The sequence below is a fragment of the Lathamus discolor genome, chromosome 3, assembly GCF_037157495.1.
Source record: "Lathamus discolor isolate bLatDis1 chromosome 3, bLatDis1.hap1, whole genome shotgun sequence".
Lineage (NCBI taxonomy): Eukaryota > Metazoa > Chordata > Aves > Psittaciformes > Psittacidae > Lathamus > Lathamus discolor.
The window spans coordinates 150136265-150164187 of record NC_088886.1 but is presented as its reverse complement, the minus strand read 5'-3'; the positions used below and the strand labels follow the sequence as shown (position 1 = coordinate 150164187).

Sequence of the window (27923 nt, the reverse complement as noted above, 5' to 3'; positions counted from 1 at the left end):
TTTTTATCTCAGAGTCATAGAATAATTCAATAGATTCCTGGAATGGTTTGGGTTGGAAGAGTTCTCATCCACTTCCAACCCCTGCCACGGGCAGGGACCCCTTCCACTGGAGCAGCTTGCTCCAAGCCCCTGTGTCCAACCTGGCCTTGAGCACTGCCAGGGATGGGGCAGCCACAGCTTTTCTGGGCAACCTGTGCCAGCGCCTCAGCACCCTCTGTTATTCACAGTGAATAACAGTTGTTGAGATATTGCAGGGTCTGAACTGTCAGATTTATTCCCTAAAGGGAAAGCTGCAATGGGCCTAGTCATATCAAAACTCTGTATTGCCAGTTCCTACTTACTTATACAGTTTGGGAAGAGCGGGCATCCAATTATTATGCCGAGTCTACATGCACAACACTTCAGTTCACACATGACTCACAATATTACTTCCAAACAGCTGCTGATAAATACTGAAAAAGTACTTATCTCAATAATGGATTTCAACTCTTTTAGAGTAATTTAAATGAACATGCAGTACAGGAATGAAATGAAAAGACTTAAAGTAATACAGTTTGAGAATCAAAAGGAAGCTTTGTTCTTGCATCATAATGTATTAGATCTTGCAATTTGCATATACAAATAATTCAGCAACATTCACCGGCATTATAAACACAGCAAGATCAAATTATAAATGTAATAAAAGAAAATAATAATAGCTGAAACTGTATAATACATACATATATTATAAAGATTTGACAAATTAAATACAATTTGGTTATACAGAAAAAGTTGCAATATCTTTACATTAAAAATGGCACTCAGGGAAATGAAAACAGTTCAAAATACTGAACATGGGTGGTCAGGCTCCTTTGAAAAGTTTAAAAAACTGATACATAAAAATACCCTAAAAAACACTGGTAATTACAATATGCATTCTTCATTAAGGCCCAATTCAGCAAAGCACTTAAGGGATTGCTTCAGGAACAAAGAACCAAGGGTACTTCAATGTTTTGTGGAATAGAGACTTTGGAAAGCCAATGCCTAAATGCTTAGGTGAACTGGAACCTATCTTAACACACGAAAACAGTCAAGTCACACAGTGACCAAAACCACAGACCGATCAGAATTTATAACTTCCAATCAGCTATTTGGCATTTTAAAGTAATTCCATGCAACAGAGGACAAATTAAAATAAAATTAATCTATATCTATACCAAGACAAAGCTTCCCAGTTACTTGCCTGCTGCAACAAGCAGCCAACTGGCTAAACACAGGAACTGGAAAGCAAGCTTTTCAAATGATATATATATATATAAAAAGTCATTACGTAGCTCTATTTATGAAATATATTATAGGTATTTTTGTTTCCTCCTACATATCTTAATATAGTTAGCAACTAAAATCTGAGTACCCACATAGTATTTGACATTGCAGCCTAACTCCATTGTACTGCTTGCTAGAACTACAAATTGCTGCCTAGGTCCTGCAGAATGACCCCTGGTAGTAAACCCAGTGAGCAGCAGGGGTTCTGCTGCAGCTCCTCATGCTCTCCAGGGACGATAGCTCCCAGATAACATCACTCCACAGTGCCATCACACTGAGGAGGTTTGCTTCATGAGGCAACACTTACTCCAAGCTTTTAATTAGGGGACCCCAAAACATGCCAAACAGACACATTGTTTATCACATGTAGGCTAAATGTATGGAAAGATCCTGGCACTGGGACTTAATGGGACCATAAAATACACTTATTTGGAAAGCATAGAATCATAGACTCAAAGACTGGTTTGGGTTGGAAGAGGCTGTAAAGCTCATCCAGTTCCGACCCACTGCCACGGGCAGGGACCCCTTCCACTGGAGCAGCTTGCTCCAAGCCCCTGTGTCCAACCTGGCCTTGAGCACTGCCAGGGATGGGGCAGCCACAGCTTCTCTGGGCACCCTGTGCCAGCGCCTCAGCACCCTCACAGGGAAGAGCTTCTGCCTAAGAGCTCAGCTCAGTCTCCCCTCGGGCAGGTTAAAGCCATTCCCCTTGGCCTGTCCCTACAGGCCCTTGTAAAAGGTCCCTCTCCAGTTTTTCTGTAGGCCCCTTTAGATACTGGAGTCGCTGGAAATTTCTTTGCACTGTTTTCCATCACCATTTAACCTCTCTGAGTCTCCCTGTGCTAGAAATGATCATACTAAAAACCCCACTGGGTTGGTTTCCATACTGAATTTATTCGATGGCTTTTTAAAACTGGATAAAATTTAGCAAGCAGTAGTAATGTAAACTTACTCAGCATTCATATTCATTACTCAACACTCTGTGGCTTGAGTGTATCTTCTCATGGCAACTTAAAGGTTTAGTCTTTAAACAATCTTTTTTAAGTGCATAATTTACTGTACAAATAAATACAGAAGTGCATCAATGGGAAGACAAGAAGCAGTAAATGGCAGTGTTCGGAACAGTGGGCTTAGGACTTTCTAAACTGCACCTTTTCCATTCAGGATGAAATGCAAGGAGAGGGATGCACACATTTCTGTTTCCTTTCATTGGTCTGAAGTACAGCGCTATTTGTTAGTGGAAATGAAGAATGGCCATGGGATAAAATAGTGCAAGAACAACAGTGAAATGACCAGTTTAAGTTGCTCTACTTTAAATAAGGCTTTTATGTTTCCATTGAAAGAAACCCCAATCGACAGGACAAGACAGAGCTATTGCATATTAGTTATGTAATTAAAGTACATAGTCACATACTTTGTGCTCATTAGTTCATATATACCTTTTAAAGAGTGGAAAAGATATACCTTTTCATTATTCAACATTCGGATGCCCTGTGATTTTTGGGGGTTTCTAACCCCCAACCACATCCTCTGCAGGGCTGTGATAAAGACTTTTAAACTTTATTTCACCAATTATATTATGAGTAGTATTTTCATTAAAAATATGTCTATATACACAATCATATACCCCTTTTAGATAAAGGAAATACTCCTTTTTGGATAAAATATATATAGGAGGGGAAGAACACAGAGGAGCATTTTGCTACAACACAATTTTGCCAGCATTATACTGTTAGTAAAATGGGTTTTCAGAGTTTTAGGAAGTACTATTAATTATTCTGTTGAACTGAATCAAAGAATAAGAGTTCATCTCTTTTGCCTATGCTCAAAGATGTGGGGAAATATGGAAATGTATAAAAAGAAGCTTTAAATCCATTTCTGACAACGGCTATAAAGCTTCTTGAAGTAGACAGCCTTAGGTGCTGCAAAATATACTCTTCTGATATGCAAAATACTCTCCAAATAGTGGTAAACTGGCATTATTGTCTTTCTAAATTGATTTAAGCTGGTGTACTATTTAGGAAAAAGCAAAAGAAATAGACTTTGAAAGCTCTATTAAATCAAAAAGATCTGAATTTATACTGATTATATCTTGCTGATGGTAAGACTCAGAACTGCCACCAACCTGGAGGTTCTTAAAACAGACTTTGAAAACAGTTATATTTTTCAGGTGGAGTGTATGTTATGGCACATGAAGGGCCGTATTCTGATACCTTTATCATTAACAGCACTTCACTCAGTCTCCTTGCCTTCAATGAGACTGTGAAATAAATTACAAGTAAGCTCAAGCAGGTTATCAGCATGTGTCCCCAAATAAACATCAATTTTCAGAGTGAAGAAAGATTTACGGCCAAAACATGTTTACTTTAAACCTATGTACCACAATTCACCTTTTTTTTAGTATGAAACGTAAATCACCTGTGTAAAGTTTCCAGAGTTAGGAGATAACATTGATAAATATTTATAAGGGGAAAAATGTAAAGAAATTAATTTACTATTATTTAGAATAAAGATTTCTCTACCATCTTATAGTGATATACTGTGTATGAACATTATACTTCGCTTTAGAAGATATTTATATTTAAGAAATAACTTTATACAGCAAATGCAACTTTTAGAGCCAACACGAGGTCTTATTTACAATAAAGTCGACAAACAAAATGCCATGGAATAAATTAACAAAATATACAACTCTTTATACAGAGAACTTAAAAAGTAAGGCAGGGATTTTCACTTGAAATTAGCATAATCAGAAAAGATGTCGATGAAATCTTGTACCACTCTGTAGCAGAATTCATACTGTTCCTGGAAAACAATAAAGAGATATTAAAATGTGCTTTGGTTGCATCAGACAATCACAATGGAGAAAATTAGACTTATGCAAATCTTACTGCAAAATGCAACATGTTCTAGCTTGGACCATTACTTGGACCAGTAGCTGAGGACTGGACCATTCTAACTTAAAAGGTAGTGATGGTACCTCACTCTTGTCAAATACAGGCTGATTGCTGCTCTTTTTAATGTTTATTCAATTAAAAGTGTGTGGACCAAGCTTCACATATTACTTGTAGATGACTTTAAAGAAGTCAAAGACATTCCTCCTCCCTTTCAGGGAGCAACTGCAAGCCAGTTTAAGCCCAGACGTTATAAGATAAGAAAGAACAACTGATACCCAGCTTAAAAGGCATTTATTTCCTATGTTATGTCACCTGCAGTGCTCAAAGAGTTGACTTAAATCTGTCTCCTAAAAGACAGAGAATCTCTAGCCAAGTTGTATTTTTAGAAATGCTATAAAAGAGAAATCTATAAAAATACAGATTTCTGATAATACCTTGTACATACACAGCCTTCATACATAATTTATTTCAACCTGTAAAAAACCCTTCTTTGTTCTCCTCCCACAAGACTATTTACAAACAGACATCCTTTGACAAAGACCCGCATTGTTAAACATCATACCAGTGTTTGCACCATATGTGGCCTTTGCAGTCTTAAGCTCTTCACAGCTTGAAATACATCTAAGAGCCCTTCAGCCTTCACCCGTTCCAGAATATTGCTGAGTGCTATGAATGTACCTGTTCTTCCAGCGCCAGCACTGCAACGTAAACACAGTGGCTTGATATACAGCAGGATAAAAATGTTAAATGAGAAGTAATAGTGATATGAAATAGCCAAATACTCCTATAACCCAACTTATACTCATTTTTTGTGCTTATTTTGTCACTTTGCCTATGCCAAAAGGGAGATAAGATTAATGGCCATTAACTCAGAGCCAAGTTGGAACCAATGAAGACTCATTACGGAGAGCTTCTGTATGAAGGTGGATGATCCTGAGCTGGCTGAGCCACCCTCAGCCAAGGTCTGAGACTCAAATAATGAGCTGGCAAAGCTGCATACTCAAATCTGCATTCAACAGAGAATTTCAGTGTTCCCACACTCAGCTTTTGGTTTTATTACTGATGGGAGAGAACACAACCTTCAGCATTTCAGTTTCAAGACTTGGTTATAATGCAAATAAGCACTGTGCAATCAAACCCATAGCTTTCTGTGAGGTTGTGATTTATACTTCTACAAGGTGGACAGATATGAAAGCATTATTATTGTCATTATTACTATCATCATCATTATTCCAAAGCAATTTGGTGGAAAACGTCCTATCCATCTGTAATGATTTTAGTGACTCTTACAACCAAAACCATTTCTTAAACAGATATATTAATATAAGGACAAACTAAGGCCAGGCTACACACAAAGCTGTAGTACATATAAGAAACTAAAATCGACTGGTTCTGCCTCAATCTGGACTACAATAAGAAACTCAGTGCACTTAAAGTAACTAGTGTCTTTTGTTTCTGTATGTTCTGTACGTTCAATGAGTATATTTTGTCTTATATCTGTGGAACCAAAAAGATATTTCAGTAATTATTACTGGATTTATTATGCCTAACTCTATAGCAAAAAAAAAAAAAACCCACAACACCCAATAAAACAAACCCCAAACAAACGAAACCAGAGATTTCTTTCTCTCTACTGATGACACTAATTAGGGACTATTTGAGATCAACCGAACAGTGGCTCCACACTGAAAGGGGTAGCTTTGATAGGGAATAGTTACTAAAACTGGGATGGGTCTGGGAAAGGATGCTGGGGATGGGACTCTTCATCAGGGACTGTAGTGACAGGACAAGGGGTAACGGGTTCAAACTGAAACAGGGGAAGTTCAGATTGGATCTAAGGAGGAAATTCTTTCCTGTGAGGGTGGTGAGGCACTGGAATGGGTTGCCCAGGGAGGTTGTGAGTGCTCCATCCCTGGCAGTGTTCAAGGCCAGGTTGCACAGAGCCTTGGGTGGGATGGGTTAGTGTGAGGTTTCCCTGCCCATGGCAGGGGGCTGGAACTGGATGATCTTGAGGTCTTTTCCAATCCTAACTATTCTGTTCCATTCCATTCCATTCTAACCAGTCAGTGGTAAGATGGAGTGGAAGGTTCACTGCATTGCTGAATAAGGATTAACAGTACATTTATTAAACTTTAATTTTCGCGTGCTTTAACCGTAAGCAGGGGAATTGTAACCATGTGTCATTGCTTCACCTTATTTCTAGCAAATACAAAAGAACACATCTGATAAGCCCAAAACCAAACATAGGAACCTTTCTTCTGGGGGTTTGAAACCTGTCTGACCCTGTCCCTGTGCACTCAGACTTTGTATGGAACAGAAAACAGAAGAAGCTTTATTGATTTGTGACATTTTAAATACTTTAAAAGCAAGGGATGAGTTGGGCATCAGGACAAGGCACAACAGTGCGTTTACTGCTGCTTATTTTGTCTGTTTTCAAACAGCAGATGTAGTGCAGGAAAATACAAATGTAAAACTTAGTAAAAACTCCGCACTCTGAAATCTGTCACTTGAGAAAACAGAAGCACAAGGTGGACCTTAAAAAAAAAGGAACAAGAACGGGAAAATAAAAGGGGGCGGTTGAAGCCCAAGGAGGAAAAGTGAAGGAGGAAAAATGGGGGGAAGGGGGGGGAGGGGGGGAAAAGGAGGGGAAGAAAAAAAAAAGACAAAAAAAACCCAAAAAAGCCAAGGCATGAAAGAAAAAAAAAATAAAGGAAAAAAAGGAGGAAAAAGAAAAAAGGGGAAAAAAGAGAAAAAAAAAAAAAAAGGAAAGAAAAGGGGGAAAAAAGGAAAGAAAAGGAGAAAAGGAAAAAAGGAAAAAAAAGGAAAAAAGGAAAAAAAGAAAAAATGAAAAAGAGAAAAAATAAAAAAAAAATAAGAAAAAATTAACAAAAGGAAAAGAGAAAAAAGAAAAAATTAAAAAAAGGAAAAAAGGGGGGGAAAAAGGAAAATAAAAGGAAAAAATAAAAAAAAAAAAAAAAAGGAAAAAAAGGAAGAGGGGAGGGAAAAAAGATAAAAGAGGCGCCAAAAAATCCCCACCATGAAAACCCGGCCCAGGACAAAGCTGTACTGCAGTTGATGTGTATCAAGTGACACACGCTGCCGCTTAGCATTAATGTAAGTATTATTTTCTCTCTGCCTCCGAGGACATTTCACCTTCAGCTCCGAGCAGGGCAGTACTTCGTTCTCCTGGCAGTCTGTAAAAACCAGGAGCATTTTGATGCTGACAGAACACTGCAGCACTGCACTGGTGGGTGTTTTACCCATCACCACAGCACACCTACAGCTCCACTTCCCTAATCACAGCGTTTAGCAAAGCTCAGGTGCAAGAGGACAACACCCCTAGGTAACAATAGCTCTGTTTACTCCTGCCCATCAAGTCCACCATCATCATCTGCTGATTTAGCAAAACACAAGGCAAAAATCCTTTATGGAATACTAGGCTCTTTTTTTTTTCCTATCTTTTTTCTTAGTTTTTATTGATTGTCTTTTAATGGATGTGGTGTACTCCATCACGGAGGAAAACTCATAAAAACACTAAGAAAAGGAAAAAGGAAGAGGAAAAGCAAGCGGGTTCCTTAGCTAATAGTGGGAAGAAGAGGTGCTTCTCACCTGCAGTGCACAGTGATGGGGTGGTTGCCTGTTTGCTGCTGCTGCTTTTGGACAGCCGCAATCAGGTCGATCATCCCTTTTCCTTCCGCAGGAATCCCGATTTCTGGCCACCCATGGAAATGGAACTGCCGGACGAGCCTGCTCTGCTTCTCCTGGTTACCCTGTGAGCAGGAAAACACCAGGCTTGTTACTTCAAAATGGAAACACACTTTTGCCTTAAATATGTGCATGAAACCTGGAAGAGGGGCTTGGGACAAGGGTTTGTAGGGACAGGACAAGGGGAATGGCTTGAACCTGCCCGATGGGAGACTGAGCTGAGCTCTTAGGCAGAAGCTCTTCCCTGTGAGGGTGCTGAGGCACTGGCACAGGGTGCCCAGAGAAGCTGTGGCTGCCCCATCCCTGGCAGTGCTCAAGGCCAGGTTGGACACAGGGGCTTGGAGCAAGCTGCTCCAGTGGAAGGGGTCCCTGCTCGTGGCAGGGGTTGGAGCTGGATGAGCTTTACAGCCCCTTCCAACCCAAACCAGTCTATGAGTCTAACTCTTGCAAGCACAGCTGCAAACACTGGGTCTCTGCTGATGCTTGGTGCTTTCAGAATGTTCACCAGCAATGCAAATCAGATCCTACAGGAATAATGCAGTGAGGAGATGTATGCCAAAAAGGTCAATAGTCTGAATAGATCATGCCTGTAACAGGGAAACATAAAGCAAGAGCTGACAGGCAGAGGCAGGTCCATGTGCTGTGAAAGGCTTCATAGGATTTAAAAATCTGGAATCAAATTTCCCTTTATGTTGTGGGAGAGGGTAGAAAATACAAGAGTAACAGCAACAAGAAGACACAAACCCCCCTAAACAACAAAACCCCACACCCCTATGTCAGATGTTGATGAACCACATTTATCTTTAGATAGAAATCCCCTAATTTAACTTTTAGAATCATAATTTTAAATGCCTCAAATGCAAAAAAACCCTTAATGTCATAAAAACATTACCTGGTTGTATGTAACTACGAAGTCCCTTACACTTATGGCATCTAACAGGTTGTCATTCTTTATTTCTACTGTTATCTCTCCATGAGTTACAGAGCCCTCCGATGGCCAGTACTGGCAGCATTTTTCCTGCAAAATTGAGAGAGAATTGTAAATGTTCCTTTAATTTTTTTTCCACTTATCCACGTTGTCATGAATCTGATGTAGCAGCTGACATACATAATAAACGTGTCCTAAACAGTGTAATCAAAAGGCTAACAACTAAGAATACAGGAATGAGGGATTTCTCTATTACAAACCATTATGACAATAAAGGCTTGGGAGTCAGATGCCAAATACTGCTTTAAAACAGAGCAGAGGAAAATATGAACTCCTGAAAGCAGTGCACTGTTGTTAAAAACCCTCCCCAAACCACCAACAAAGCACATTTCACAGCACTAAAACACCCTGGATCTTCGAACTGCAGCACACAGAGGTGCTACAGGACTCCCTCTATTGATGAATGATGTACTAGGAGGGGATCAGAATAAGCCACTGGAGCTTGTACGGGTAGAACAGGGATGGAGGTCCTCACAAAAGCCTTGTCCTGCTGTTCCCAAATCCCATATGGCTATTCCATGTCAGACCCCCCCCTAAATTTAATGCTTTTCATGTGAACTGGGTCCTTTTTCAGTCATTTTGGTGGGGTTTCTGACAATTCAAGTAAAAGCAGCAACATTGGCCCACACCAAATAGCGAAGCAGGGGCTCATCTGAGGCAAGGCAGGTTTGGTTATAAAAGTTGCTCTAATATTAATGCTCGTATTTTAGAGGTGTTAACAGCAAGTGCTTTTCTGTGGAGCTGGGGGCTGTGGGACACGTACCTGCTCCCTCTCTTGCACCTCTGTGAGCATAACGATGGTGTGGCACTTCCACTCCCATACCATCCGCCAGAAATCCTCCACTGTGTGTGGAAGCGGTCCCTGGGTGGCAATGAAGTAATCCTTCTGGCGATAGCCCTGCGGAGAAAGGTCAGGATCTGCTCATGTCATGGTATGGGAGAGCGAGAAGGATGGGGATGATGGTCAGAAACACGATCGGTACTTAAACTGGTGCTTCCCATCAGCCATGCTGCTCAACAACGTGATGGTTACTACAGATCTGGTGACACTGAGCCCACCCAAGTCTTGCTTATTGCCAGAAATAAAGGAAAAAAGACCTAAATTCACGATCCTGAGTTGTGTTCTATGACTTTTCACAGCCGTGGCTGAAAGGATGAAATTCTGCAGTGATAGGTAACCAAACAGATTTCACAATGAGATGACAACCCTAACTATATAGCAGATACAATATATAACAGACTTATAAATATATATATATATTAACAGAACATTTAAATTACACAACCATTTAAACTGAAAATGGGAACACCAGACAAGAAATGTATGGAAACTCTCATAAGCCAAACCCAAACAAAACAGGCCATGTTCTTCATAAGCTGATTGTGTCTCTTTAAAAAGACTTATCAGCAACGGCAAAATATCTGACTTGCAGTTTAAATACACTAGGTTTTTGATACATACGTCTATGAAGGAAGCATTGATGTAGTCCGTGTACTCTTGCCCTCTTTTCATGGACAGAATCACTCGATTGAAATCATCTGAAAGAAAAGAGAACAGTCTTACTCTTGGTAACTGGGTACTGACCGCTCCATGCTTACATCTGTGAAAGAACAAAACCAGTAACATCTTTGATCTGTCTCAAAGCTCTTATCCAGGATTTGAAGTGTGGAGCAGGAAGAGGGCACTGGTTTTGCTGCTGTTGCTTTTCCATTCACGCAGGATAAGGAGAGGTCTGCAACTTTCATTTTCAGCTGCTGACATTACAGTGCTGCTCCAGATTATGCATGGAACCACACAGAAATACACTGGTTTAGAAGGTGAAGCTGAAAAATACCTGATGGTAACACATTTTATACGGACAGAGTAAATACCAATCCATTCAATTGCAGACACTTTATGAGCTCATTACACTTTGTAAGGAGAAGATACTGTTTGTATCAGTATGTTCTTTAGAAATTCAGAGCAGATATACCTGCAGAGAGAACGACAAACACAAGGGGACGGCAAATGGAAACACCTCCAGAAAGTGCATTCTAGCTAAAAATGAAGCAAACCCCAAACCCACCACTCTGCAAGGTACAAGAGGGTTTGAAAGTGTTTCAATTTTACAGGCAGAGCAGTTCAAACTCTTTCACATGAAGACATGAAGCTGCTGGAGTGAGTCCAGAGGAGGCCACGGAGATGCTGCGAGGGCTGGAGCAGCTCTGCTCTGGAGCCAGGCTGAGAGAGCTGGGCTGGGGCAGCCTGGAGAAGAGAAGGCTCCTGAAGGGGAGACCTGAGAGCAGCTCCAGTGCCTGAAGGGGCTGCAGGGAATTGGGACAAGGGCCTGTAGGGACAGGCCAAGGGGAATGGCTTGAACCTGCCAGAGGGGAGATGGAGATGAGGATTTCAATAATTATATGATAAACAGCACTTTACTGGATGAGCTTTAAGGTCCCTTCCAGCCCAAATCAATTCTACGATTCCATGACACTATATGCAGTGCTTATTTGCAGGATTGCCGTTTCCAAATCTAGGCAGGACCTCTACTCTGGAGTTATCCCAGTCGAGCTGTGTTGTTGTTGACATAGAGACACAGTGTGCACTTACAACAGCCTAAGGGTCATTGAGTATTTATAGCACTTATTTCTGTATATAAGAAGTCCATCTCTTACACGGGATAATCTGGATGACTCTGGCTTTCTTCATGTTTGCTGGAAGGTTGCCAGTTCTCATGTTTTCTTTCATTATCCGAACGTTTGTTAACTTCTGCAATAAAACACACAAATGGGGATGAGAACTCAACGTGGCTTTCACTCACCGGACCTGGTACTAAAGAGAGTTCCTAAATGCCTTTATTAGGCACAGAAGTGTAACAGAGTCAAAGCCAGCTGACTTGGCACAAAACCCACTTCATTGGCCCGTGTTTAAAACTGAATTAAGAAAAATAGTCATGTAATAGTCATGTATGTTTTTCATACTGATATTTAAGAATATGAACATCCTCCCAAGGCTTATCAATAACGTTTAAAGGCTCTAAAATAATAGTGGGTTTTACCATTTTGGGTTAGTTTGGATTATTTTTTTTGGGGGTGGGTTAAGGCACTTTTGGCCCACCCAAGTGTGGCCAGAAGCCTACCTCTATTCCAGTAAATCTCTAGTACCAGCAACATGCTATTAAAAGAATCCCCTGCCCTCTGAGAAATCACTTTTCAGTGACTCTGCAATACTGTGTCCAATAGACTTTATATCAGAGACTGTCACATTGGTGACAACACAGCTCCACTCTTTTTTGGGTGTAGGTGGGCTCAGTGATCCTGGACCATCTTAAGTCCTTTTCAGAATACACACCAGAACTAAAGGTTGTTCTCTGCACTTCGATGGCACAGCGACAGCAAAACCAAATGTAGGAATGCTGGAGAAAGCAGAATGTTCGATGTTTTCATCTGTTTGAAATGAAACTTGTTGCTATGTCAGATTTATTTTCACCTTTATTTCTACATCATTCTCTTTTCCCAATCTCGGTTTCTAATTAGATCAATCCTTTAAAGGGAAGTGAGAACTCCCGTTACCATCAAGGTGTCATTTAACGCTTCAGACCTATCTATAGAATAAATATTTTAGCACAGCATGAGCCCTTGAAAAGTTCTAACTACTCCCTCAGACAACAAAGTCCATTTTAAAACACTATCACAAACAGCCAGTGCGGTTGCTCTCTACATTTGGGGTTTCTCCATTACACAGAAATGCTTATTTTCCTTCCCTTTCCTGACAGATGTGGATATTCAGCCCAAGATGCGTAAATTCTTTGCGATTCTCTCTGCTGTCAGTCATCGCTGAGTTAACATTCCCCTTGAGATGCAAAATAGGAGCCTGTAATCCAGCTCCCTCTGCCAGCATTATCTGATCTGGCTCCTAGCACCAGACTCAAAGAACAATGCCATTTTTCTTTCATAAACAAACAGAAAACTATCGGGAAAGTGCCCTAAAACATGCCGCTTTGAATGAACATTTGCAGAACAGGATGTTATTCAAGGCCCCATTCACTGGTTCCGCAGACCCATTCACTACAAGCACAAAACAAACCAAGTCATTGTTTTGATGGACCTTTTCTCTTCAGGTTACACTGCTGCTTCTGAACTATCTTTTGGGCTTACATTAGTGTGACGTGTCCCTGCCCATGGCAGGGGGGTTGGAACTAGGTGATCTTGAGGTCCTTTCCAACCCTGACTATTCTATGATTCTGTGCTTCCACGCTTACTAATCTTGTGTCATACTTACTTTAAATTCTTCTTCTAGCCCTATTTTGACGAGGTTTGGTGCTGCGTTGTGTGATGTTTGTAGATGTTTTTCTAAGGAGGACACATCTAGCTCCGTGTCACCGTAGAGGTAGTATTCAAGTAAGGCTTGATAAATGAAGGAGTATTGCATCTGCAGTGAACAAAGAGGAAGGTAAGCGTACGCAGAACAAGGAAGTGAAACTATGAATTCTGGCACTTTCTCATCTATTTCCTTTCGTTTACAATCCACTAATTGTCAAAATATACCTTAAGCTAAAATAGAGTTTTCTTGTTACATTGCTCACATTCTCTAAAATTCCACTCTCATGCGCATGGGGAAACCTGGATACCTAAGGTGATGTGCCTCATGGTGATCTTCACAGTCCTAACATGCCTTTATCTTCTTCCCCAACCCCATCCTTCTACTAGGCTCTGTTCATTTCCCAGTTATCCAGGTGTGCAACAGAACAGGACACACTGGGATGCATATCAAAGTGGAAATACGGGAGGATATTCTTCTTTGAGCAGGAAAAGCTGTGATTCCAACTTATTAAAGGCCACTTACGTCAGTCTGAACCATCTGCGGCCGCTGGTTACGGATCCTTGAGACAAACTCAAAGACATCGACCTTCTGCTCTGCATGCATCATGTCTATGATGGCATCGATAACGATGAATGTGCCCGTGCGGCCCACACCAGCGCTTGGGAAGGGAACAGAAACAACCATAAACCTCTATGGAATTACCACGTCTGCAGGAATTGCTATAGCAATGACACAGGTAGAACTTATATTGTTTATACGGGACTGAAATGCTCACTGTGAGACATAAAACTTCGGTATTTTAATAATGATAGCAAGAAATAGGTAAGTTCTTCATGTAAAAAGTCACCTCTTAACAGCTCGGAAAGGATGAAATCAGAATTATATTAGAAAAAACCTTTGGGGAAAAAAAAATCTGTTTGACCAGCTAAAATAATTCAGTCTAAGATGACATTTTAAACGTTTTTTTCTTAACTTTTAGCTGTTTCCTTGGTTGCTCTTTCATGCTACTTGTTACAAGTCACTTGTTACAAGTTCTACACTTCACCATCCCCAAATCCTTTCTTTTATATCCTTCAAGAGCCACGAGAGGGAGCACGATCATTATAAATCACATCACTCCAGCCACTTTCAGCTCTTCCTTTCAGAGGAAAAGGGCATGGCATCCTGTGCTAGGCATTAATAGCTCTCCTTTAACCTCCTGTTAGCTCACTTTGTACAGGAACAGATGCGATGCCCACAAACACCTTCTGAAACGCGACAAAAATCTCTCCCCCATCCCAACGTGCTCAAAGACAAACATCAACGCTCAGCAATGTTAAGTTTCAACTAACACCAGTAAAGAATTACTGCATGCATAATATGACTTAGTTCATATGTACACGCATATCATTTAACAGCAAACGCCATGTGAAACCTGTGCCCCAGGTCCTCCTGTCCCACATGGAGACAAGCAGACCCATGGAGTACCATGGACCTCCACCAAGACTTCACACAACTTCTTCACAGACAACAACCCTGGTATAACATTCTGCCTCTAAATGCCTTTGTGTTTAATGATAGGTTTGGCAGGCTCCCCGCTCTCCTTGCCCAGCCACATCCCAATGCAAACACCTTCTCCCCAGCCCCTCTGTGGCCATGGACCATGGGTCACCGCAGCTCCCACCCCAAGGCGGCCAAAGCTCCCTGCCCTCTCACTTCCTTTCAATCACGTTTGACCTCTGTCATGCTGGATGAGTTCACCTCAAGTCCTAGTGTCATGACTCACAGTTTACGGAGACTTTCCTCTTCCTGATGTGTCCTGGAAGCCACCTCTCAGCATGGGTCACCCATTGCCAGCTCACACTTGCCCTCTGTTGTGAGCTTTTACGCACTGAACCCCACGCTCAGCTTCCTCACGTATATTCCTTTTACGTACACAATCCCATTTCACATATCCTTATTCTATCCCTGTACCCCTCTCCCAAGGTTACCTGACTTCTGAGCAGTGCTAAATTCAATCCTTGTATGCTCCTGCTGAAGCTGGTAATTTTGCCAACCTTGACATTTGCCTTGCAAGTTCCCTTTCATCCATCCTTAGCCTATGCTGGGGTATTCCGTTACTCAGCCATTCCTCAGTGGAGCTCTCTGCTCACTCAAAAACTGTATTCCTGAAAACTTCTGGGAAAAAAAACAGGCAGAAAATCCTGGTTTCCCCTCATTCTATCTGTTCTTTGCTCCTTCCAAATGCTAACTTAGTGTTTTATTAACTCCCAAAAGACTCCGCATGAGCAGTTTCTGGGTGATGTTTGTATAAAGGCTCACTAAAACTGGATGGTTACTCACCCTCGATGAGTTTCCCTTTCCTCTTCTCAACAATTCAACAGTGTCACATCCTGAGCCGTGACGGAAATGAAGTGTCACCTCTCTGGTCCTCTATTCCTCACACAGGCTGAAGCGCTGCACCAGCCCCCAGCACTGACACATACCGGTGCTGCTGTGTCCCATTGGACAATTACATTTCATTGTATCTAAATCTCTGCAGATTTTTATTGAGTTTATTTTACATTTCCCTTTATTTTGTCTCTAATTCTGCTAATTAAACTAAGTACAGAATTTCCTGTGGGTGCAAAATAAAGCTCAAACCCAATACCAGTCTCCACAGAACATCATGGTAAAAGGGTATAAAAACATTGTGGCTTTCTCAAAGGAAAGACTATGTGAGACTACTAAAATCTCCTTTCCCATTTAATGCTTTTCTTTAAGCCTCTTATATATGACACCTGGGAGAGACGATGAGATCTGGATGGCAATGGAGAACCACAAGGGCTGGCTTGGCCAGGACAAACATGCTCTTTTTCACTAGCACACACTTCAACAACTCTTGGAGTGAATTTCTAAGTGTCTGATACAAGCAAGAGAAAAAGAGACAAAGCACAGGAATCTACAACCATTCCCTTAAAATACGGCCCAGAAAGATGAAGCTTCTTTTTATTCTATGATAATTGTTCCTGAAAAGACACTTCTTGCTCAGCTGTGAGCTTCCAGTTGCTATAGAGATTGCAATTAGTCTCTTAAAACTGCTCTGGAGTTTTAGTTTGTGGTCTCATTACCACAAGAATTCAAACAGTTTAGCACAAGGCTTTAATAGCAGGATGTTCATGTGTGTGTGACCGAACGAGTGGGAATATGTTCTGCATTGCTATGTGGGACATTCTTAAAATTGCAGCATTGAAGCCTCTTAAATGCAAGTCTTTATTCCAGACTTTCTAGGCATTTAATGGATGATTTACATAGCAAACTGCAATTGTACTGTGGGAGAAGTGGGGGATGAATTCCCAGAGGAGCCTTTAGTGGCAAAGGTCACAGAGTTGCATTACGAGTCTTGTTTTTCTGACAAAGAATCATGTTTCTACCAAACACTGGATAGCACTCATGGATAGAAAAGAAACAAGCAACGGAACAACAACTTCTGATTGAGTATTAAAGCGACAGCAAAGATGTTCTGGAATGGTTTTTACCCTGGGCTCTCAAAAAGCTCAGTATATTACATAATATATATATTATATTGTATTATATTGCCTTTTACATATATAAATACGTAAGCAAATACATATATATATATATATACAGATACACACACTCCATAGCCTATGAGCAGATTACAATTTAGCCTTGATATTCCACGTGTAACCACAGGCCAAGCTAAGAGAACGGCTTGAGGAGCACATACATACCTGCAGTGAACCACAATGGGTCCAGCATGGGCAGGATTCAACGTTTTGACCTTCTTCAGGAATTTCAGCATCCCAATAGGAGTGAAAGGCACCCCGAAATCAGGCCAGCTGGTGAAGTGAAGCTGTGTAACAAGCCTCGGAGCTTTACAACCATCATGAAGCTGCAGGAAACACACAGAGCTCAAGTTTGACACTTCATTTTTCCTGCAAAGGTTTATATATAAACTGCTGTGGTTATTTGTGAACCAATTCCTGCAACATTTAGAGCCTGACTCAAGGAAGTTTACAGCGTATGTAAAATACAAACGCAGAGTAAAAGTACCATAGATTATTCAAGGCCAGGTTGGACACAGGGGCTTGGAGCAAGCTGCTCCAGTGGAAGGGGTCCCTGCCCACGGCAGGGGTTGGAGCTGGATGAGCTTTAAGGTCCCTTCAACCCAAACCATGGAAACCCTCCCAACACAAACAACACTGCCAGGAATGGGGCAGCCACAACTGCTCTGGGCACTCAGATTCCCTGAGTTTCTTTTAAGCAAGTATTTGACATCATAACAATTTGCTTTCAAAATGAAAACGAATTCCCATCGGGAGCACTGCCCATACTTACTGACTGGACACAGAACTTGCGGATGGTGTAGTCTACCAGAACTATGCAATCTTCCACGGACACACGGATATTTCCATAAGTCCAGCACCCCTGGTCAGGCCAATACTGATAACATTTTTCCTGTTCAAACACACAGTGAGTTTAATAGTAAGCCTGCTTTCATTATCGGTTACTCATAAAACAATGAGGATAGGATACGTAAGTATGAATACAGTTCTGCAGAGTTTCTCATCTGGCACAACCCAACTTTAACACTTTGCTAGTGCTGCTGATGTTTAAATTTATGCAGAGAAGGTGAGAACAGCTTTGGAGTTGTTTTTTAACCTAGCCAGACCTAAACAGCTTTTGGGTTGCACGGGTTTTTTGTTAGGGGGTACCTAAAATGGGGACTGTGATGTCTTGAGTCTAATTTCTAGGTATGAAATGCAAGGCACTCCTTATCTGGAACATCCAGATTTAACAGTGCTGGCTTCTCATACTGGGAATGGGCTCTACTTACAGACTGCCTTTGCTGTTTGAGGTTCATCAAACTAATAGTAAATAGCTTCATCAAGTTAATAGTAGAACAAGGCAGAAGTACTACAGCAAAGAGGCAGACAAGGAACGCCTGTCCTCATGACTGCACTGAGCTGACGGTATCTGCACTATATTTTTGTTACTGTAAAAAATGCACAGAATAGGTATGAAAACCAACTTTTACACCATGATACGATTCTGCAATGTCTCACAACTGCGTCCTCTTCCATCTCCTCATCCACCTCGTTATCCCCATATTTCTCCACTGGCAGGAGCCCTTGAGGGGCAAGAGAAGCCTGGCTCTCCACTACTGGGTGGTTTCTGCCTCCTCCCATTCCCACAACCACTTGGGAAACAAAGCTTTTTTCCTAAGGTGTAAGTTTTTGCTGATTTTAGATGTATTTCAAGTAAGGATGCAGCATGCTCAGTGCGCCAAACAGTCTCACAGGGGAAAAGGAAATATAAGGAGATAATTAAAGAGTATCTTTCATGTTTCTTGCTGTTCATGTCCTTAATATTTTAACTTAGCTTCTCAAGTCAGGAGAAGCAGGAATGGAGTTCAATGTTTCACACTTGTCGTGTGTGTCTCAGCATTCAGCCAGTAGAAAGTCACACAATGCAAGCAGCAAGATGCGCATGAGGAGGGATGGGGGGGACAGGAAGGAACAGCATTACTGTCATAAAGCAGCAGCTTTGGCTTGTTTTGTGCATGTGCTAGAAGGTATTTGAAATATAATACGGAGGAAAATTAACAGTTTTTATCTTCATTTCCAACCAAACCCACCCAAAAGCACAGCCTTATGGTGTGATAAAAGCTCAGGCATAAGCATTTGCTTTTGGTTATGGGCTATGCAGGACAAAATTAGCTACTGGAATAGTTTCCTTCAGGTCAGTTTGTATGAATTTGTATTTTGGAAATGAAAAATACGTGTATGAGTAGAAACCCCCATGTGCTAACAGGGGCTGGAGAAGAAAGTAGTCAAAAACATGACTGGCCAGATGCTGAGCAGTCACGACTGCTTCTGGAGCACGCTCTCCTAGAGACATCTCAGAGCAAATCAAAGCTCTTTACCTCTTTCCTTTCTTTCAGGTTGGTTAACATGACGATAACGGCTGACTTCTGCTCCCATATCATCCTCCAGAAATCATTAACTGTTTCCTGCTTTGGTCCTGCAGACAGAAGCATATACACTCAAACATATGTTTGTAGCAGTCTTCTCTCTTGAAACACACTCTATTAAGCAGACTATGGCAGCAGCATCATTTAGTATTTTTACATTACAGTTCTCCCCATACCGAGGTCCAACATTGTCTGAGAGCTGCTTATCCTGCTGCACAGGACAGGAACCAACCCTGGCAGTGCTCAAGGCCAGGTTGGACACAGTGGCTTGGAGCAAGCTGCTCTAGTGGAAGGTGTCCCAGTCTGTGGCAGGGGTTGGGACTGGATGAGCTTTAAGACGAAACCAGTCTAGGATTCTATGATTTCTGAAGGACAGGGGCAGCTATTGTTTTGTATTGTCTCGTTCCCCAAATTTGTGGCTAAACCAGCATAAGAATTCTTGTGAAAATGCTCATTTCCATAGCAGGATTGCTGTAGAATCAGGAGACATCAATTTTTAAGAGAAGTAAAGCAGGAGTTGAGGGGGCAAGGTGAGCCTCTTCACTCAGAGTATCTGCAGGTCTAAACGCAGTGTATTACCTCACACTCATTGCTATTTGGTTCCAAAACTAACCTCTAAATCCCACCTCACACTTGGCCACAATCTGCAGCTGAAAATAACCTTGAAAACACATCTAAGATTGAATGTTCAGCCATAAGGTGTAGAGAATAGAGAAACGAGAATACATTACCTTGTGCTGCGATAAATTTATTCTTTTCTTTATAACCCTGTAGAAAGAAATAATCAGAGAAGTTAAAAGATGAAATGCCAACATATGCCAGCAGAAAAATACTTATTCTTTAGTATTGGGTCTGGTGCTGTTTAACATCTTTGTTGGTGACATGGGCAGTGGGATCGAGCACCCTCAGCAAGTTCCCAATAACACAACAGGGGAAGTTTAGATTGGATCTAAGGAGGAAATTCTTTCCTGTGAGGGTGGTGAGGCACTGGAATGGGCTGCCCAGGGAGGTTGTGAGTGCTCCATCCCTGGTGGTGTTCAAGGCCAGGTTGGATGAAGCCTTGTGTGGGATGGTTTAGTGTGAGGTGTCCCTGCCCATGGCAGGGGGTTGGAACTGGATGATCTTGAGGTCCTTTCCAACCCTAACTATTCTATGATTCTATGATTCTAAGCTGTGTGGTGCGGTCAACACGCTGGAGGGAAGGGATGGGACCCAGAGGGACCTGGACAGGCTGGAGAGGTGGGACCATGTGAACCTCGTGGAGTTCAACAAGGCCAAGGGCAGCGTCCTGCCCCTGTGTCAGACAACCCCCAGCACAAACACAGGCTTGGGGGAGACTGAACTTACATCTATATATGATGCATTAATGTAGTCTGAAGGTGGGACTCCATCGATTTGGCTCAAAATCACTCTGGAATGGTCATCTGGAAGAAAACACATTACAAGCATGTTTGCATGTTTATCAATCTGAAATATGTTATTTGCCTGCAAGCAGGAAGCCGGGCTAAGCACACACTTCACCCAAAATGGCTCTCTCCTGTATTGCCCCTACTTCTCATCAATAAGCTTTCTCCCTAAGCCCTTTGCATTGCTCTCAACCTGGAGGTCACTGTCACTGCAGCTCTGCAGTACTGGCAGCTCAAACTTCTCCATGTTTGCTTGCCCCAAACTAAACTGAGATCCTAAAATATCCACTTGACACAGTGTATTCTGGTAGAACCCCATGAGCGCCTTATAGAACAGCACTGTACAACCACTATAGTAAAGCCTAACAGGAGAAGATCAATACTAGAGACATGCCACAAAACACTGTATAAAGAACATTTGTGAACAGTGAAATTGCATTACTTGAGCAGCAAATGAACACTACTACAGCCTGCACAGTGCCAGAGTTAATGCTCTGATTGATAAGGTAATGCTCTGATTGAAAAGGTAATGTCTTACATGGCAGGATGTTGGGATATCTGTTTTTCTCCCTGTTTTCTTCCTTATTTGCCATTTCAAATGTTCCCTGCACATATCCAGATGTTAAGGACTGAAAAAAAAACAAACCACAAATAGAGAAGTCAATGGGTTAGAAAACAGTTAACTGTTGACTGCACGTGGCTTAGTGACAATCTGCATCCATACACATTGCCCTGCATCCAACAGAATTAAACCACTGGCTTTGAACTTTCTTTGCAGTAACTCACTATAACAGGAAACTACATCCTGGCAGATTCCGCTCCAGAGGACGAGTTCAGCAGCTCTGGAGACAGAAGCAATTCCCCCCCCCAGCCAGAGATCAGAGTTATTTAGGAAACGAAGCTGCCATCTGCCGCGGTGATTCACAGCGCCATGACCCAGCGCGTGGATGTGATGCTCCGCCGCGCTCCGCTCCTACTTTTAGCCACAACAGTTGGTTCAACAACATAGGGTTTGATGGGTAATAGCTCGCTGCGAAGAACGTTCAGTATCAAACACCGTGCTGAGGTCCACAGGTGAGGGCCCAACACTGGTATAAGGGAAGGAAACAGAACATAAATCACAGTTCTTTCATGCGGGAAGTTGCTGTGCGAGCACACATCAAATTCTGCAAGGGATCAGCAAGATCTGAGGCTGCAGATAAATTTAGTCGAGCTGAAAAAGAACCCCAAACAACAACAACCAAACCCAACGCTCTTGCACAGCAATCAAATGGAAGGAAGAAACACAGAGGAAGAGGGTGAAGGGTGATGGGTTTAAGCTAAAAGAGGGGAGGTTCAGGCTGGATGTGAGGAAGAAATTCTTTACAGCCAGGGTGGTAAAACGCTGGCACAGGTTGCCCAGAGAGGTGGTGGATGCGCCATCCCTGGAGACATTCAAGGCCAGGCTGGATGTGTTTCCCAGAACCTGGTCTAAGTGAAGATGTCTCTGCTCATTACAGGGGTTGGAACTGGATGATCTTTAAGGTCCTTCCAACCCAAACTATTCTGTGATACCATAAGCATGAAAACAAGGAAGTGCCCCATATGGAGCCCCTTCGCTAGCATGGCAGGAGCTGTGGAGACACCACCACTGAGCTCAGGCTGTAACAGAGATCCTGGGGCAAGGGGAGAGTCAGATACACGCCATTCATCAAGAGACATGGCACGAGGCTTCTGCCCTGTGCTTTTAGCTGTGCCCTCCCTGCAAACTGCATGAACAACAACTGGATTTCATCAAGCTTCTTGTTTTGAACTCATAAATAACCCAATGTCAGCATCTTGGACCCCACTAAGGTAAAACCCCACTGGGAATGCACAACCACCTTCTCCCACCCTTCTTCTGCCTCCTACCACCCAGTGTGGATCACATTGGGGAAGGGAAAACAATAGTCAGCGACTGCAGAGCTTAAAGCAAGCACACTGCTTGCCTGGCAGAGAGCTGGGCTTGGAATTTCCCCTTAAAAGCAGCAACCCGTGTTGTAAGGGTGACATAACATGAAAGGCGGGGGGGTGTATGGGGAGGACTTCACTACCACCAGAGAGGAAACGGCAACGTGCACCTGTGGGTTTGGGTTGTTAAATATCACTTTGACTTGTGAATGTAAGTAAAGGGGAGGGAATGTAAAATAAAGAGTTAAAAATGAAAGCTGCTCCCAGCAAACTGCTTGATTCCTTATTTGAAGCCCAGGGTTTTGCTAATTAAAAATACATTTACGATTTATAAAACACAGAAACTTAATTTACATTTTGCATAAACCAACATCATCAGCACTTCAAACACGAATCCTTCCGCTTTCAACATCCAGGCATCAAATTCCCAGTCAAGAGCCAGATAAGTTCTGCATCTTCATGTGGAAAACACGTGAAAAGTAATTATCTCTGGCAAAATAATGGAAAACCTCCGAAATAAACAAGGGAGATTTAGGTTGGATCTAAGGAAGAAGCTCTTCCCTGTGAGGGTGCTGAGGCGCTGGCACAGGGTGCCCAGAGAAGCTGTGGCTGCCCCATCCCTGGCAGTGCTCAAGGCCAGGTTGGACACAGGGGCTTGGAGCAAGCTGCTCCAGTGGAAGGGGTCCCTGCCCGTGGCAGGGGTTGGAGCTGGATGAGCTTTAAGGTCCCTTCAACCCAAACCAGGCTGGGATTCTGTAAGGAACATTTCCTGCTACTTATTCCTGAAAAGCCCTGATGTCTTTCCTAGAAAACTCAGCATTGCATGACCCAGATTAGATGTTGAAGCCCAGTGCAAAGCACAGCCCTGTCGGCTGATCCCACCCCTGTCCAGAGCAGAGGATGCGATTCATCAGGGATGCACTTCATTGTGTCCTCTCCATCACTACATGAATCACAAGGCACTGATGAGTCTTGGTGGTGCTGGGTCATTTGCTGCTACCACAGCCTTATCTGCTCCCCCTTCACAGGAGGCTTCTGAGTGGCTCGATCTCCCCCAGCATGAGCACATTTCCTCCTCTTTCTCACAGAACAAGCCACAGGGACATCTCAGTCAAGTCAAAAGGGTGATTTTTAAAGCAGTTTCTTACAGGAAGGTTTTTCAGACATTCATCTGAAAATCAAGGCGATAGGTAACCAACCACAAACATCCAACACCCAGCTCATCTTGCAGTATGGATGAGAAATAGAAGTAAACAGGGGAAGTTTAGATTGGATCTAAGGAGGAAATTCTTTACTGTGAGGGTGGTGAGGCACTGGAATGGGTTGCCCAGGGAGGTTGTGAGTGCTCCATCCCTGGCAGTGTTCAAGGCCAGGTTGGATGAAGCCTTGTGTGGGATGGTTTAGTGTGAGGTGTCCCTGCCCATGGCAGGGGGGTTGGAACTGGAGGTCCTTTCCAACCCTCACTATTCTATGATTCTAAAGGCCCACGCAGAAAGGAATGTGGGGGCTTTATGACGATTTTCTTTTTTCCCTCTGAAGAAAGAACACCATTTTCCCAATCCCCTGTGTTCACAAAGGAATCAAGTAATTAAAAATGAAGCAATTGAGAGTAGAAGGAGCATTTGCTATCTTGGTTAGTGCACAAGTGCAAGAAGTGCAATTTACTTCTTAAGGGTAATTTAGGCTTTGTGGATAAAATCAGAAGTATTGAAGAATACCATCAGGCACATAGGAGAACTGTCCTCAAAGATCCTTTCTATCCACTGCACGACTTCATCTATCAGCACTTGCTTTCTTCTCTTTTTCACCAAAACAACCACTTGGGACCAGATTTCGTTGGCTGGTTCATGTGCCTATCCAATACTGGCTCATGGACTCACCATTTTCAATCTAAACCTGCTTGAAATTCCCAATGGAGACCCTGTATGTGCATTCCCAAATACGCCTGACCCCCAACATGTCAGATCAGGCTGTGTGAAGCAAAGACCACAATGGGCAGAGATCACTCAACGCATCCCCCTCAGCTGAGCATCCCCAGCCTAGTGCTGCAGTCAGGGTCCACTCCCAACCAGCACCTTGAGCAAAGGGGACAGCTTTGGACCCACCAAAAACCTGCAGGATTTGGCACCTATGGCTTCAAGGGGCAGACAGAAGTGTAACCTCAGCTGGTGGGAGGATGGAGCTGAGCTCTGGGGGATGCTCTGAAGGAGATGCTATCATGCAGATGTCTGTGCTGGTGGCTCTTGATCTCTCAGCCCCTTTCCTTCCAGTGCTGCAATAACTGACTTCTGTTGGTTATCTCTCTGTCATCAATATCAATCACTCTGATTTTCATCTGTCTTTCACCCTTTCTTCCTCTCTCAGGATCGAGCAAACAGCTCATACATCCATGCAAGCTGCCACAGGAGATAGAGCAGGGACAGATGAACCCACATAAAGCATTGATCAGACTTTATGTACCATCACCGCTTGGAGTACTTATTTATGGGGACTGGACCCCCAGTTTTCCGACAAATTCACACCCCCACAGCATGGTGCAGAAAATGATCCACGCAAAGCAGGTTTTAAATGTAAAAACAGATGATTTGTTTGGCTCCTACAGAACGAATTAATCAGGAGAGTCAAAATTCACACACACACATCTCCTCAAATGAGTTTTCACATTCATTTTGTCAACTCTGATAAGTATCTCCACAATCCCCCCTCTCTGATATGGCACTGAAATTGTGTGGTTTAAATATATCATCAACCAAACTGCAGATATAAATATGCTACCAATTAAGAAGGTGGCTTAACAGACTGTCTAATCAATGTGTGCATCGGCTCTTTGACAACTCCAGATTTGACATTTAAGCTACTTGCTTCTGCTGTGATGGGAAGTGAACAGAAATAATAAAAAGCACGGAAAGGGCCCCAAATGCAGGCGTGTGAGAAATCCATCACACGATCTGTCCACCAAAACTGGCCCTGCAGCAGCTCACCGCAGGCTTCAGTTACGACTCATTTATATGACCGCACACAACTAAAGCTCAGGGTATGGGCAGAAAATAAAACCTCTTTTCTGACCAAGGTAACACGTTGAAGGAAAAAACCTTGAAGTTGAGATGCTTCAGAGAAATGAATGTGCTAGGGCATAGGGTGCTGCAGAGGGGGAAGTGATGGGATGGTAACAAAGAGCAAAAGGTCAAATTATCCCCCCCAGTAAAGTCAAACCTTGCTATAGCGATATCAAAGGCCACACTGTGTCTTCTCTAAGTACTTCCCATAGAGGCAGAATACTCCGAGTCCCAAAAAGCCCTACACCACCATAAAGAAAATCGATGCTAAGGACAGTCATATTCAATTCTCCTTTTCTCCAGTTTCAGGCAAACACTAAAGATCATCTTTCTACGTCAGCAAGTGTCAAGCAGTTCATATACTACCAGTTTGGCACCACCACATCATACAGCAGTTAACGTTATGGATTTTGTCCAGATAAAGGGCTACCATACACCACGGAGCATATACGGAAGCCAAGACTTTGAGATACCAGCATCACGCACCAAACACTCTTGACAGAATAATGAATATTTGCTGATGTCCGGATTTCCCCCCACTTTTCACTCCACAATGAGAACTTACATTGAATTCCTCCCGGAAGAGCTTCCCTTCATCCGCTGATCGCATCCGTATCTCCTCTTCAAGGTTTTCTACTGGGATAGGGAAATACTTCTTGGGGCCCGAGGGAGACCGACTGAGCAGCATGACCCGTTGCTGTTCTGTCAGTACAAGGAACGTTCGTGTTAAAGGCATGTCCAGAGCAACAGATAATAAGTTATTTCCAACCGAATTAATTAGAAGATGCCAAAAGGAACTTCCCACATGAGACTTCAACCAGTGATAAAGCTTATTTAAATGAAATAAGAAACCAAAACCACAGGCCAAGGAGCTGCTTTGAGAACAGAATAAATTCAGGCAGAACCATATTGTTAAAATTAATGATGTCTCTATTTACAACAGATGAAAAATGTGACTGAGTTGTATTTAGAAAAGGAGAAGGTTCCTTCTGCTGATGAAGAGTGTGCCAACCCCAAGCTGCTCTGCTGTCTGCAGGGACAACTTTTAGCATCTACTACAAAAGGGATGCTGCTAGATTATTTCACTTGTGAAGGGGAAATAATAACAGTAGCACTAGTAATAATACTGATAATAATAAAGAGTAATAACAACATCATCATCTTCAACTTGGCAGCAAACAGTAACTGCCCCAAGACAAGCTGTTGCTCTCAGTTGCCCCAGCACAGTTTGGTATGGGGCCTGCTGTGGATGCTTCTTGCTGCCAAGACCTTGCTTCACATGGGGAAATAAAGCCCCAGGACACCTTCTTCTGCTTTCATAGCCCTCAGGAGCAAAACTGGCCACCGAGAAATTGCAGTGAGCATCCCCACGGGGCTGGAAGAAGTGGAGGGATTAAGCCCACCGCATGGTGAAGATAAGCTTTATCTACAACTGACGGCAAAGAGAAAGGCAGACCACTTCCCTACACGCTGACAATGACAAGGTGACTTCCAGCAGCCATGCTTGCAAACTACAACTTGGTGGTTCCTCTACTAACCACCCATCACCAAAAGGCATTATCTGGTGCCAGAACACCGCGGGGATGTCCAAACCGCGCTCACCAGGGTTCCTGAGCACAACCACCGACCCAACAGGAAGCCAATGGGTATATTTAGAGGTTTGATCTACGACTGCCACCGTGTTTGTTAACCCGCTCTGCAGTTCACTGCAGCAACGTGGAACTGGCACAAAGCACAAAGGGAACTCTTCTTATCATGAACTCAGTTTTTCTCTTTGTCATGGCTAACACAATTTGTAAGCAAGAACCAAACAGCCCCTCCACATTGGCTAGCTTTGAACTGAGGCTCGGTCAGAACCCACCCAAAGGGCTCCCTGCTCACAGAACCGAATCCAGCACATTAAAAAAGCCACTGGAAAACATTTTCAGCTCCTGAGAGTGTTTTCTTGTAGGGCTGCTGGCTTCAAACGCTGCCCTCTCTTACCCTTTTCCTTCTTTCTCTTTACATTCAGGAACCAGCAAGTAATTTCACAAGGAGCTAAGGACCCTTTTTCCCCCATTTTAAGAAGAAATTTAAGAAAGAAACGCCATTTTCTTCTCTAAATGAAAAGATCACAATGCCAGAAACCTGGATCTCAGCTGGCATCCTAATAAAACACACAGAAAGGGCACGAGAAACATTTACAAAGAAATATATACTTAGAGTGAAAATTCTTTGAAGCCAACAACTGAAAGTTAAGGTTATATATGGATATACTTAAATATACTTAAAATACTCTACTTTTTTAGTGTCTTCTCTTTAATAACAACCCTTACTTTATTAATAAAAAGCAAACATAACTGAATAACCGAATCCCTAATAAATCATAGAATCCCAGACTG

The 27923-nt window shown here is 42.6% G+C and overlaps 1 protein-coding gene across 3 annotated transcripts in view; it reads right to left on the bottom strand.

Annotated features, from left to right (window-relative positions):
• Positions 1–2176: 2176 nt before the first annotated feature.
• The window catches only part of PTPRE (protein tyrosine phosphatase receptor type E), a 100607-nt gene continuing 74860 nt past the window's right edge, over positions 2177–27923 (bottom strand). For 2 of the 3 annotated variants that reach the window (XM_065672479.1, XM_065672481.1), the window contains 16 exons: positions 26108–26244; positions 21096–21186; positions 20499–20575; positions 19883–19919; positions 19104–19201; positions 17516–17635; positions 16909–17069; positions 13718–13853; positions 13154–13303; positions 11548–11641; positions 10355–10431; positions 9656–9790; positions 8797–8922; positions 7809–7969; positions 4762–4897; positions 2177–4107 (listed from right to left, as the gene is read on the bottom strand). In XM_065672479.1, coding sequence (XP_065528551.1) covers positions 4033–4107; positions 4762–4897; positions 7809–7969; positions 8797–8922; positions 9656–9790; positions 10355–10431; positions 11548–11641; positions 13154–13303; positions 13718–13853; positions 16909–17069; positions 17516–17635; positions 19104–19201; positions 19883–19919; positions 20499–20575; positions 21096–21186; positions 26108–26244 — 1811 coding nt within the window. In that variant the 3' untranslated portion in view covers positions 2177–4032. Of the gene's footprint in view, positions 4108–4761; positions 4898–7245; positions 7394–7808; positions 7970–8796; positions 8923–9655; positions 9791–10354; positions 10432–11547; positions 11642–13153; positions 13304–13717; positions 13854–16908; positions 17070–17515; positions 17636–19103; positions 19202–19882; positions 19920–20498; positions 20576–21095; positions 21187–26107; positions 26245–27923 lie in introns of those variants that run through there. The other variant, XM_065672480.1, reaches the window with a different exon arrangement.